General features: G+C 41.1%; 1 protein-coding gene across 1 annotated transcript in view; it reads right to left on the bottom strand.

The window, feature by feature from the left end:
* Positions 1-221: 221 nt before the first annotated feature.
* Positions 222-13,052, bottom strand: part of MSRA (methionine sulfoxide reductase A) — a 267,236-nt gene continuing 254,405 nt past the window's right edge. The window contains exon 6 of the mRNA XM_063440808.1: positions 222-601. Within this exon, the coding sequence (XP_063296878.1) occupies positions 440-601 (162 nt within the window). The 3' untranslated portion in view covers positions 222-439. The remainder of the gene's footprint in view (positions 602-13,052) is intronic.

Raw genomic sequence — 13,052 nt, 5'->3', positions numbered from 1 at the left:
AACGTATTAAATAAAATTAAAAAGATCATAACTAGAATCCAAAAATCACAGCATTTTTTACATTTTGCTTAAAATCAAGCAGATTATTTAATTAATTGTTTAAGGGCACAGCATGATGTTTTTCGTTTAAAATATTATTTTACTATTTCAAAATTTCAACTCAATTAACAACAGTAGTTCCCTTATAAACATGAGGAAAACCGGTCAAAATATTTCCACAATAATATAATGGCATTTTTCTCAAATCACCCTATAATGAGGTCTGGCACATAAAAGAATATAAAGGACCTCTCGCAAGCATTAAGATATTCTTTCTGTAACATTTAGAATTTGTATTTCTAAGAGAAGAACAAACTGTAGTAAATCAGGGTTTGCCGTAAGGGATTGCAGATCCTAGTGGTCTCTCAACCTGACACTAATTCATGTGTATAGGTAGGAGCTATTCAATTCCGATAGGGCAGGAGACACCAGTGCCACCCAAACCACAGTAACCGTTGGGCGTCTTGCTGAGGTACTGCTGATGATAATCTTCGGCGTAGTAAAAGTTTGTTTCTTCTCGGATTTCCGTAGTAATTTCCCCAAAACCCTTCTTGGTTAGTTCCTAAGAATAAAACAGAATCGAGGCAGTAATGTAAGTCATTTCAGGTCAAAACTTCACGAAGCCTAGAAATGAACAAATCATTAACACATCATGCCCAATTACCAGCACGCTTCACTGCGCCCATTAACATCTGTCTACAGATGTAGCACTACCCATTTACAGTTCACTATATTCTAGTCAACACATAACATTTAAAACAGTCATATTTATCCACAACAAATACGTATAGAACGTTTACAATTTTATATTTCTGTAAGCAAGATTTTTTTATATTAACCCTTGTGTCACAATAACATTTTGTGAAATTACAAAGTGTGTAAATAAAACAGAAAAACCTAAATAAAGTGCAATTTTAAGTAACACTCCAATCATCATAACCACTACAGCTTGCTGGAGCTATTTAGAACAATTTGACAACTTACCTGGGTGTCTCTTTAGAGCAGAGCAAGCCCGCAGTTATAGACTCAGAGCGTCACCCGGAGGTTCTCAGCCAATGAGCACTGTCCTGCATTGGTTCTGCAGGACTACAACTACAAAATGTGACACTTTGTGGAATCAACTAAGGTGGGAAGGGGCGGGGGGTGAATACTTGAAAATTAGTGCCAGATAGGGTGTTTACTAAGGATCTATCATATAAAGAAATGCAATATAAGTCCTCCTGTGTGAAAAACAAACCATTAAGACGGATCTTCTGGACTGGTTTTATCAGAACTATCATGTTGAATGTAAGAATGTATAACACTCCAGGCATACACAGAAAGAAGATACCATGGATACATTGTATATGCAATGAAAAAAGAAGGTTTTAACGGTAACAAACAATAACATGGGTTTTACCTTGAGTAGGCTGGGTTTAATTTGCCATTACAATATATGTTTCTGTTTTGCAAACTCTAACATGAACGTGGCTCTACATTAATTAGTAGCAAATTAGGAACAGAGCAGAAGCTGCAGATGTGTCGGGATATGACCGCGGGCAAAATGCCAACTTTCAGCTCATTGATGAAAGACAACCAGATGTCTTAGACCTATCAGTCGCCGTGCTGGGATGTCATGGTATATACAGATGTACAATCTATTCACATGTGGCACTCTGTGTATGTGTTGGAGAAAGGGGGGCAAGTGCCAAAACAATCATGTCCTGAAATGCAGCACAGGACCTTCGATGCCAAGAGACTCATTATTACATCTTTTCATCTGTTATAGAAGTATAAAACATTAACAATGGTTGTGAAAAAAGAGCCACTATCAAATATAGAAAAACATGCACCCGAGAGTAAAGAAATATAACGGCTTCGTAAAAATCACGCGTCGCCATATTTGTATTCAGGTCAGATTAACCCGCTGGCCCATTTTCCTTTTGAAAGATAGTGTGTGATGGACTGCGGTTGGATGTGTTTGTCTATCATTCTTTTCATAAGGCGTTGAACTTATGTTGTCTACAGAGTGTGTAAGGTATGGTCCGAGGTTTGAATACCCTCTGCCGATATGTGTTTTAAAATGGTACAAATCAACCCCCCCCCCCACCTTCAGAGAGCTATGGAGAAAAACATAAACAGATTTTTTCGACAGATGGCTCTGTACAAATTTCTGCCCAGCTCACATTTTTTTTTGAAATTGCAATACTAAGGATTGCCTCAAATGACCTATTTTCTATAGTAAGATGTGATATTGCATAGATAATGGCGATACGACCTTTCGATGTGCAACACCGTGTACCAAGACAGCACTTTCTTTGTCGTTGTGTGTTCTATGTACATCGTTTGTACTCTCTGTATTGAAGGGATTGATATGTTGTCCTTCCTGAGCTCACGGCTGGGAATATAAGATCCCGCTGCACGGTTTGTGACATTACGGCAAAAGCATGATATGATGTCACTTTGGATGACTCATTTAGGTGTAATGGTTCTCACAGCGGTTATACTTCCACTGCAGGCTAATAAAAGCTCTCTCTTATTGTTTAATAAAAGTACAAAATGAACAGGCTAGACCAGGTGCTCAGACAGCGTGAACAGATTTTCAATATAGAGAATTTATTTCTCCAACCAAGGTCATCAACTGAGTTCTGAGAAATAATTGTGAAATCTGCCAAGAAGATGATATAACCTTTCATCGCAAAGCAAAAGCAGAATAATAGCACAGGAGAAATTTGTTAAACAATGCATACGTCTTGATAACTCCACTGACAAATAAAACAATATGGTTCTTAATATCATCATTCAATGCAATTGTCTTGGGCAAAAAATGTCATGCATTTCTAAGTGTAAGCAGAATACTGAGACTTTGGTCAATGTAAATAATAACACTCTAACACAGTTATTTGCAAGATTTCAGAGGGAATTTCAGATGTGAGGTCCAAAGTGCTGAATTTGAAAAATGCTCTAAGTCAGCTATGCTTTGTGTTCAGCTACTTTGGCATTACATTTAACAAGTAACCCTGAAAGAAACAGAACATTCTTGGAGAAGGTACACTGGAGACAGAACATTCATGTAAACAAATGATTCAGTAAATGGGAATTCAGGTGAAGAGAGACACGTGTTTAGTAACTAGAACACTAGACTTAAGGAAGACTTGTATTCAGTAAACAATATTGATCCTATTGTGGTATTCAGTAGACAGAAACAAAAAAAAAACCTAGAGTGTGGAGAAACTTGATTTAGGTGATGGCAAAATCCCTAGAGCTGTGACAGATTGATGTAAAAAACTCCTGCTGAAGAGAGACTAGAGGCCAGTAGATCATAAGAATCTTTGTTGAGATGCGTCTTCAGAAGATAGTATGAAGAGAGACTGCAGATTAGTTGGTATACTTGATTCTACTTAAGATAGACCGATGTTAAGACAATCGTAGGAATCCTAATAGAAAGTGAATGGTGGTCAGAATATGGTAAGAATCCTAGTCGAATAAGACTGGAGCTCAACATTTAATAAGAATCCTTGTGGAGAGAAACTGGTGGTCAAATATTATTCCCATTCTATCATTGTAAATCAACGCGGAATACGCTGGCGATAAATAAACAATAATAATAATAGTAAGAACCCTAGTGGAGAGAGACTGGTGGTCAAACAATATCCCCATTCTATAATTGTAAATCAACGCGGAATACTCTGGAGATAAATAAACAATAATAATAATAATAGTAAGAAACCTAGTGGAGAGAGACCGGTTACGGAAAGGTAATAAGAATCCTAGTGGTGAGAGACTGGTTACGGGAAGGTAATAAGAATCCTAATTGGGGGAGAGAAAGGTAATCAGAGAAGCGGAAAGAGACTGGAGGTCCGGAGTTAGTAAGAATTCTAGTTTAGAGTCTTGTGGTCACAATATGGTGAGAATGCTGGAGGAGTGTACTTGAGTCCAAAGTCATTTGGTGATTCCTTCATAAAGCCCCATCCATGGTCCTTATCAAAATCCCTTCCCCGCCCATCCGTAAACCCATCACTTAACACACCTCTTGGCACACTCTTAATTACTTGAGTGTGAGACACACAGACATGCACAAGCACACAGAGGTACAGGCACCAACACACACATCTATACACAGTCAAAGATAGGCACAAAGCCACAGACAGACAGAGCGGTACATACATACACACAGGCATTCATTTACACAATAAAAAAAAAATATGTTTCTGTACCTTGGAGGATAGTTAAGGTAAAAGCAGGTAGCCAGTCACTGTTTCAGAAGGACCACTGTGAATCTTTCTCCCAGATTCCCACCCTCTGTATCCCACCATCCCGTCTATTTGCACTTGTGGTGCCTACGCACAGATCCCCTTACTCTGTATCCCATCTGTCCAGTACTCTGTACATTTTCTGCCCATTCCCCTCCAGTCCACATTCCATCTGCATCCCATCTACTTCTTTCCATCCTCCTGTATCCCTTCCGCTGTACTGGTACCTCACCTGTCACCATCCGCAGCTCACTCTCCCAGCCCTTTCCACCTACCCTGTAACTACCTGCACATTACTCTTTTAAACACTGGTACACCATCCAGATGTATGTACCTACATCCAGTATTCTTCATATCCTCAAACCCTGCCAGTTACCTCACCTGCCTCCCTGGTCTCACTGATCTTGGTCAGGTTGTTTTGCAGGTGCAGGAATATACTTCTGCAAACATGAAGCCTTAACCCACCGCCATGCCATGCACCATAGCCTCAGACCAGAGAAAACCAGGAGAACCAACAGAGCAGCTTCATTAGTCTACCTGGTCTCCTCTGCTGCCAGGCCACTCTGTTCTATATGCCTGCTGTGCCCATTCACCTCAGTGAGGCCCAGTAGGCAGCAGAAGAAGCGTAGTGAGAGAGACACACAGGGAATATGACACTAACATGTTTTTCTATCACTGTGCTGCTTCCACTCCCGACCAACTCATAGACTCACCGAGGAGACAGAGAGCAGAGAAGGTAAAAAACAAAAGGATCTGGGTCTGTAGAGCCCCACATTCGGGCCTCCAGCACCCCTAAGAATCTTTGTGGAGAGATACTGGTGTTCAATTGATAGCAAAAAATGTTTCAGAATAGGAAATTGGTCACTTGATGGACCCCTATGAGAAATCTTGTCCATACCTATCTGCTAAGAACTGAAAGTCTGTTCTGGTATTTAATAATTTTATGAATCTTAGACTTAAATGTGTCTTGTACACAGTTGAAACCTCTGCGTATTGTTCAAGTGGTGTACATATTACAAACAATGGATTGGAGACATGTCACAATAACTGTCCCTTACGGCACCGTGCGATCACGGAAGTGATGCCTCTTCTGTGTTCTGATGAACAAGCACTCATCTCTAGCTTCCTGGTGCCGCATGGTGATATCATATAGGACCTTTAATCCACCCAAAGCCTGTACTGACTCAACTCATGTCCTGACATTGACCCTATACTTCCCAACCTGAACGTCAGGATTCCATGGTTGGAAAAAAAACAGTGTTCCACGACATATGTGAAAAAACTTTTAGGTTTTATACATATATATGTCAAACTGGTGAGAAGTGGAGGGGACAAATTAGTAATGAAATTCAGTGCTCATGGCTCTAACTCAATCTGTGAGAGTGTGGGCAGTGCATTCTGGGAAATTACACTAAGCATTATGGGACTGGACATAGGAGTTTAGAATCCTCGTCGATGTTCCAGATAGAACGGGGTATTAATTCAGCAGAATTAGTGAGAAATAGTTATTGTTTACAAAACTGTCTTACATCGAAGACATAATGCTACCACAAATATGGGCATACTGTATTCTGGCAGCATCACAACTGTCCCTGACAATCAAGACTAACCTCATTTTCTCCTTAAATCCCCAAAAGCTCTTCCTGAAAACACACATTTTCCAAGATCCCATCGGAGTGCTCTACGTGCCAGGTTTGAAGCAGCAGTATCTTGGCATCATTCATGGAGCCAGATGTCCTACTTATTTGACTGTGTTGCCTGGTAATTTCTTGAAATGAACAGCAGAATTAGAAGGAGGGAGATTAAAAAGAAGGGCAATAGCAGTGTTCCGTGCTAAAGTAACACCAATGGAAATAATCTGTACTCAATCATATATCATTTTGCACAGATATAAAGTTAAGCAGCCAATTTGTCAACGTCGGTTTATGTGAATGAAAATGTGCATCTTATGTGTTCTCAGATCATTGAGAAAATATACAGACAACAGGGTCAATTCATGTCCTCCTGTGTTGATCTGGCAAAAAAAGATTCCATTCCATTGGTGTCCGCAAGTGTTACTGACAACTTGCTAATTGTATAAATGGCTGTCGCTAACTTCAGTGACTACAATTTCCATGCTATAAAACTTAACCCCTTAAGGACCAAACTTCTGGAAAAAAAAGGGAATCATGACATGTCACACATGCCATGTGTCCTTAAGGGGTTAATGGGACTCTGTGCACCAGAACAACTTTAGCTTAATAAAGCCATTATATATATATATATATATATATATATACATATATATATATATATATATATATATATATATATTTATTTTGTATATATATGCTTAACGAAATAGTTATGGTGTATAGATCATGCCCCTGCAATCTCACTGCTCAATCCTCTGCCATTTATGGATTGAAGGATCACCAAAGGCACCCAGACCATTTCATCTCAGTGAAGTGGTTTTGGTGCAGTGATTCTGTAGTTTTAAGCTTGCACTTTATAGAAAATGCAATGTTTCCATGCCAGGTAGAACACACTTTAAGTGGCTGTTCTCCACTCCAACTGAGGATACATGTTATGGTGTTCCTTTAAAGCACTCTTGTTTATAGATCTCTAGTTAAACCACGCCACCCAACCACCCCATTGAGGTCATCCACTTTCCTGAGCTGTTACATCGTAATGTTGGGAGGTATGAGTTTAAGAGACCCTCTTAGTACCAGAACTACTACAGCTTAATGAAGTGGTTCCGGTGCAAGGAGACTGTACCTGCAGTCTCAAAAATGTAAATGCTGCCTTTTCTGAGAAAAGCCAGTGTTTACATTGCTTTCTAAGTCCACCCCTAGTGTTTGTCACTCAGAGAGCCACTAGAGGGGCTTCCTGGTGCGGTCCTGCAGTCTTTGTAGGATGTTCGGTATCTCCACGCTCTGCATGAAGATGCCAAAAGTAAAAAAAACATTCATCTACAACAGCGGTTCCCAAACTGTGTGCACACAGGGGTGCCGCGGAATGTTTCCCCAGTGCTATGATTATAGCACCGGGGGAACAATACTACTGAACAGGGGCCCGGTCAGGTGCCGCAGTCCTTTAAGACCACGACTGGGCCCCTGTAATGTTGGCCGGCTGGGAGGAAGTGACAGTCTGTCGCTGACTTCCAGCGTCCTGCTGGGAGACAGCGCGTGAGGGAGAGGAGGCACCTGCAGCGTGAGGAGCATGAAGAGCTGGACTCCAAGCCACCCTTCTGGCACATAAGGTAAGCTGGAGGGAACAGGAGCGTGGCTGGAGATATTAAAAAAAAAAAATCACTTGTATGTGTAAGTATGAGTGTATTTTAGTATGAGTGTATCTGTGAGTATGAGTGTGAGTATGTGTGTTAGTCTGAGTATGAGTGTGTGTAAATATATGTGTATGAGTTTGAGTGTGTGTGTGTGAGTATGAGTGTTTGTATGTATGAGTGTGTGTGCATCTGTGTGTGTATATATATGTCAGCGTGCTTCTGTGTCTGCGCACAGATCTGTGTATGTGCATGTGTGTTTTTATGTCAGTGTGTGTATCTGTGTCATGGTGTGGGCATGTGTGTAACGTTTGTGTGTGTCAGGATGCAGGTGTGTATGTCGCCCCCAACTCTTACACTCACCCCCCACCATTTCACACCAGTCCCCCAAACTTTGCCATACTCCGCTCCACAGCCTGCCACACTCACACCCCTCACCCTTTTACACTTAACCTCACAGTCAACCCCCTACTCACCTTATCAAATTCACCCCTGACAATAGTGATTGTCAAGCACAGTCACCACTTGAAACACAGCCTCACCATAAACACAACACACAAAGACCACGAGCAGCCTCCCTTACAACACAATGCAAGCAACTACCCCACACACATACACTTCCGGACACAGACACACACAAGGATGATCAGGCACATACACAGGTACATTATGCTAGACACACAGGCAAACTTAGCCACCTCCCATACAGCTTTCAGCCTCATCCACACACAACACTCAGCCACTAAATACGCTCTCACACTCACAGAAACAGAGAGGCTTTAAGCTGGTACCCTACTTAGGGCACTGGGCAACATTAATCTGGCTCTGTATTTACATATTTATGCAAAATAAAAATGTGTATTTTGTAACGCAATTCTTTAAATTTTAAATAGTAATTTTCTCCAGGTGTACATCCTAATGCAATTTGCTACACACGCCTATGGAGGCATACACACATTTAAAAAATATAACACAGAGTGTGTTTAATATTTCTTGTATATCTATCCTGAGTTTGCGGAGGGAACATTTAAACCGCACTTTATGAGAGGAAGGCAAGAATCCTCTGCTACTCACCCGAAAAGGGCTTTATCTAGAAAAACACACTTCCTGATTGACGGACTTTAGTTATCATGAATAAAGACGAGCTGTGTGAATGTACGAAGGGCTGGTTAACAGATTTCCCATTATACTGTCATACAGCTCATTTGTGTTTATGTCTGTATACACAGTGTGTGTGTGTGTGTGTGATGTCAAAGGAAATTGTAAAACCTGCCAAAAATACCAATTTTGTTGCCATCTGCCTTAAAGGACGAGCACACCTGTCATTGGCAGCTGCTAGATGCAAAACAGAGGTAAGGAGAAATCAGTTCCACACTCAAGTTGGCGTGGTTACGCTGCCATGTGTAACGCGGAAAGCGTCTGTCTGAGTTTTGTCATTAAAAGTAATGAAACTAACAATCTATAAACAGAAATGTATGCAGTCAATCACTGGCAAATTGCATGTACTGCAAAATACATTCAAGTAAGGTTTTATTTAACCTATTCAGTGGCAGAATTCGTTCCAGCAAATGTGTTTTTTTCTAATATCTTTATAGCTAAAAGGGCTAGACGACACTTCGGGATGTAGTGAACCCCCTATTTGTGCTTAACATAATAGGACACGCAAGTCCCCAGTTCTGACAAATATATCTGGTCTCACGCGACATTACACAAAGATCAGTAGCTGAATGGCATGGGTCTCGCTGCTCCTTGCATAGTTATTCAATTAGAAAGATTACCAAAGAGAAGGTGGCTAATAGGAAAAGAGCCCAGTCTAATACACTAGTAGCCAAACAAAACAACCAACATATTTAATAATATCAGAAAATGAGCTACTAGAGAGAGAACTCTTACCAAAATGGTAAGTGCATCTGTGAACTAGATAAACAATTATCCTAATATTTGGGCAGGTGAATAATATAGGAGGGAGGGGTAGGAAGTAACAAGCTCATACCAAGATAAGGGATAGAGGAATGAAATCCTAGGAATAAACCCTACCCAGAAAATGGTCTCCAAATACTGAGCTGAAGTCCTAATTATAGAACACTACCTACCCCTAAGTGAAATACCTCTAGAGGACAAGGGACATAGGACACTGATACTGCCCACAACTAGTAGACAAGGTTCCCAGCTAGTGGGAATAAATAGTAAACGGCAAGGTTTGCGAGGGTCAGCACACACACTTGTCCCTATTTACCTCGGCACCGCACAAAGCTAGTGCAACCTGCACCGATGCACCGAGAGTCCTTCAAAGAATAATCAAGGTGAATAAAAAAAAAAGTTTATTCTGCCCCATATGATGGCGTAGCCATACGCCGAAACGCGCGTTGGGTGTTCTCTTTCTCCTTTTTTATTTCCAGTATTTATCTCCAGTAGTTCTTCTGTGTGATGAGACCAGACGAACAAGCCTTATTGCATTAAACACAAATATAATACCTAAAATACACACTACTGTATGTTTTACTTTTGTGGAGCAAAAACAAAAAATATTAAGCTCCCCAAAAAAGGTCACAGGATATGAGTATGTGGGTGTGTACAATCTGGAAGGATTAAACACACAACTACTAATGAACCTGTGACCTAAAAAAGCAAAAGAAGGAACGAGAGATAAAATGAAAAACCTCCATTGATATGTACGAAGGAGGTTATTTCAGCAACAGCTACAATTATTTGTCTCAGGCCTCATGCTTATTACAGGATTAGGGTATAAGTCTAGACATTGAAAGAGAACCAGGCCTTGTGATGCGATTGCATCCTTTCAGGAGAGCTTGTCAGATGGATCAGACAATGCGAAATGTCAGACATATAAGGAGGCTTTTACAAAACGCTAAATAAAATTCCCGACAATACAAGTTCTGAGAGCTCTTTCATAATCATACAATACACGGCGGTGACATTCTTCTGTGATAAACACGTCCGTTCCAAATGTGGCTTGTGTCTGGGGGAAATGTATAGACTTATATTTTCATCTAATGGTTGTATACTTAATAACATAAAAGGCATTGCAGGTATATATTGCAGGGGATATTGTGTTAACTATTTGAGTGTTTATTGAATAAGGGTGTATGGCATAAAGAAATATTTTAAAATATACAGGGTTATTCACTAAAGGGAGAATTTCAGGTGAGTTCAAGTGAATTTTATATTAAAGGCCAAAGTACCTGATCTGAAAGTATAGCCTACTGGGATAATTTTTCCAGTTCAGCTATTTTGAACTTACATTTTAAATTAAATTTGAATTCCCTACAATTCTCATGTATTGGAGTGAGGGTCCGTCATATATATATACACGCCAGATTAAATCAGTAAATTGATTCTTTATATTTTAAATAGTAACTTCTACCTTACAACAAATGCTTACTTCCCGTATGTCAGTCGTGGCCAAGTGTCCTTCAGCAGAATAGTGCACCCAACTCACTGCAAACATTATTCTGGAATGGTTTGAGGAACATGACAAATAGGTCAAGGTGTTGCTTTGGCCTCCAAATTCCAAAATCTCAATCCCACTGAACATCTGTGGGATGTGCTGAAATAACAAATCTAATCCATGAAGGTCCCACCTTGCAACTTGCAGGGCTTGGATTGGCTTTATGATTCAATAGCTTGTAGAACCACCTTTAACAGCAATAACAGGAAGTTATCAGTTTCTGTATAACTTTATCAGTTTTTCACATCACTGTTGCTTCAGTTCGTCTGACATTTATTTATGGCCAATACTCTTAAAGTCCTGCCACAGCATTTTAATCAGGTTTAGGTTTGGACTTTGACTGGGCACTTGCAAGACCTTGATTATTTTCTTTTTCAGCCAATTTGTTGTAGATTTCTTGATTTGCTTGGAATCCTTGTCTTGTTGCATGACCCAATTTCGGCCAAGCTTAAGCTGTCAGAAAAATGGCCTCACATTTGACGCTAAAATACTTTGATATACAGAGGTGTTCATGGTGGACTAAATGTTTGCAAGGTTCCCAGGTCATGTGGCTGCAAAACAAGCCCAAATCAGCACCCCTCCACCACTATGCTTGACTGGTAGTAGGAGATGTAGTATGAGATGTTTGTGCTGATATTCTCTGAGATCATTGCTGATGTCTTTCCTCCTTGGCATTGTGTTAACACACACCTGAATGCTCCGGACTAGGAAACTGCTCAAACTTTGGCTTTTATAGAGGAGGTCACACTTGCTGATGATCAATTCAGCAATGGCATTTAAATAGCAGCATCAGTCTGCTACTTAGCATCTTAATTTCTATGGAAGCAATAAGGGTGTACTTTGTTTTTCCACACATGGCTTCTCCATTTTGGCTTTATTTTTGTTTAAAAATTGATGACATGGTATAATTGTGACAGACCGCCGTCACTGAGTACCCTGCCCACTTATGCCCACTTGCTTGCCCGCTTTGTTTCAGATCAGTGATCTCCCTATTTAAGAGGCAATGTATTGGTTGTGGGGTTCCCTTGTTCGCAAATCATGTTTGAGCTGGATTGGAAGATTGTGCTTGTCCTATTCTGGATATAATATTAAATCACAAGGGGGTGTTTGTTGCTGAAAGCTGATGTGCATTAACATGTCAAAGGACTTCCAATCTGAGAGGCAAACCAGGCTTCCAGGGCATTTAGGTGTGACTTCTCACACCTTACCGAATAGCTCTGCTGGAGTCCCCAACTTCAACGAGTAGCTCAGGTTGTAAGCTATGTCCTTTCATACAATCAATGAACCCCTTTTGTAATGTTAAAATGTGTGTGTGGGGGTTTGGAACTATTGTAGACTTTTCTGGACCTCAGAGGGAACTTGATTATCTCTAAGGAACAGAGGATTATGGGAGGGATTACCCTCTCGACCTGAGAGGAAACTTGATTATCTCCCAGACACAGCGACGCCGGGGCGGGTTTATGTTTTGGGTTACTTTGAACGGAGACACCCTGCTGGGGTCTGTGCATAAAAGATGTGTGTTCCAAATAAAGATTGTCAGAGTTTGTACCTCCAGAACTGTGTCTTGTCTAGGTACTGGAGGGGAGGAAGATTTAACCTTTTAAGGACTGAGTGTCAGGGTCGGCCTTAGGGGTGCGCGAGCTGTGCGGTCGCACAGGGCACCATGGAGCAGGGGGTGCCCTGTGGCCGACACAGCTCGCACATGGCTGGCTGACAGGGGAGCTTAAGCAGGATCTATTAAAAAAAAATAAAGAAATTCGCGGCAGAGGGGGCAGGGCTTACCGAGCGGCGGGAGCGGAGCTTATCGCAAGGCGGAGGCGAGGCTAATACCTCCTGAAGCCCCTGCTGCACAGGAAGAGGGAAGGAGTCCCTGCTTCCCCATCAGCCAACTGCATCCACTGGAAAGAGGTAAGTGTGTGTGTGTGTGACTGTCTGTCTGTCTCTGTGTGTGTGTGTGACTGTCTGTGTGACTGCCTGCTTGTGTGTGTGACTGCCTGTGTGTGTGTGTGACTGACTGCCTGTTTGTGTCTGTCTGTGTGTAACTGTCTGTCTG

Source organism: Pelobates fuscus, chromosome 2, assembly GCF_036172605.1.
Source record: "Pelobates fuscus isolate aPelFus1 chromosome 2, aPelFus1.pri, whole genome shotgun sequence".
NCBI lineage: Eukaryota > Metazoa > Chordata > Amphibia > Anura > Pelobatidae > Pelobates > Pelobates fuscus.
This window is presented reverse-complemented; position numbering and strand designations above follow the sequence as displayed.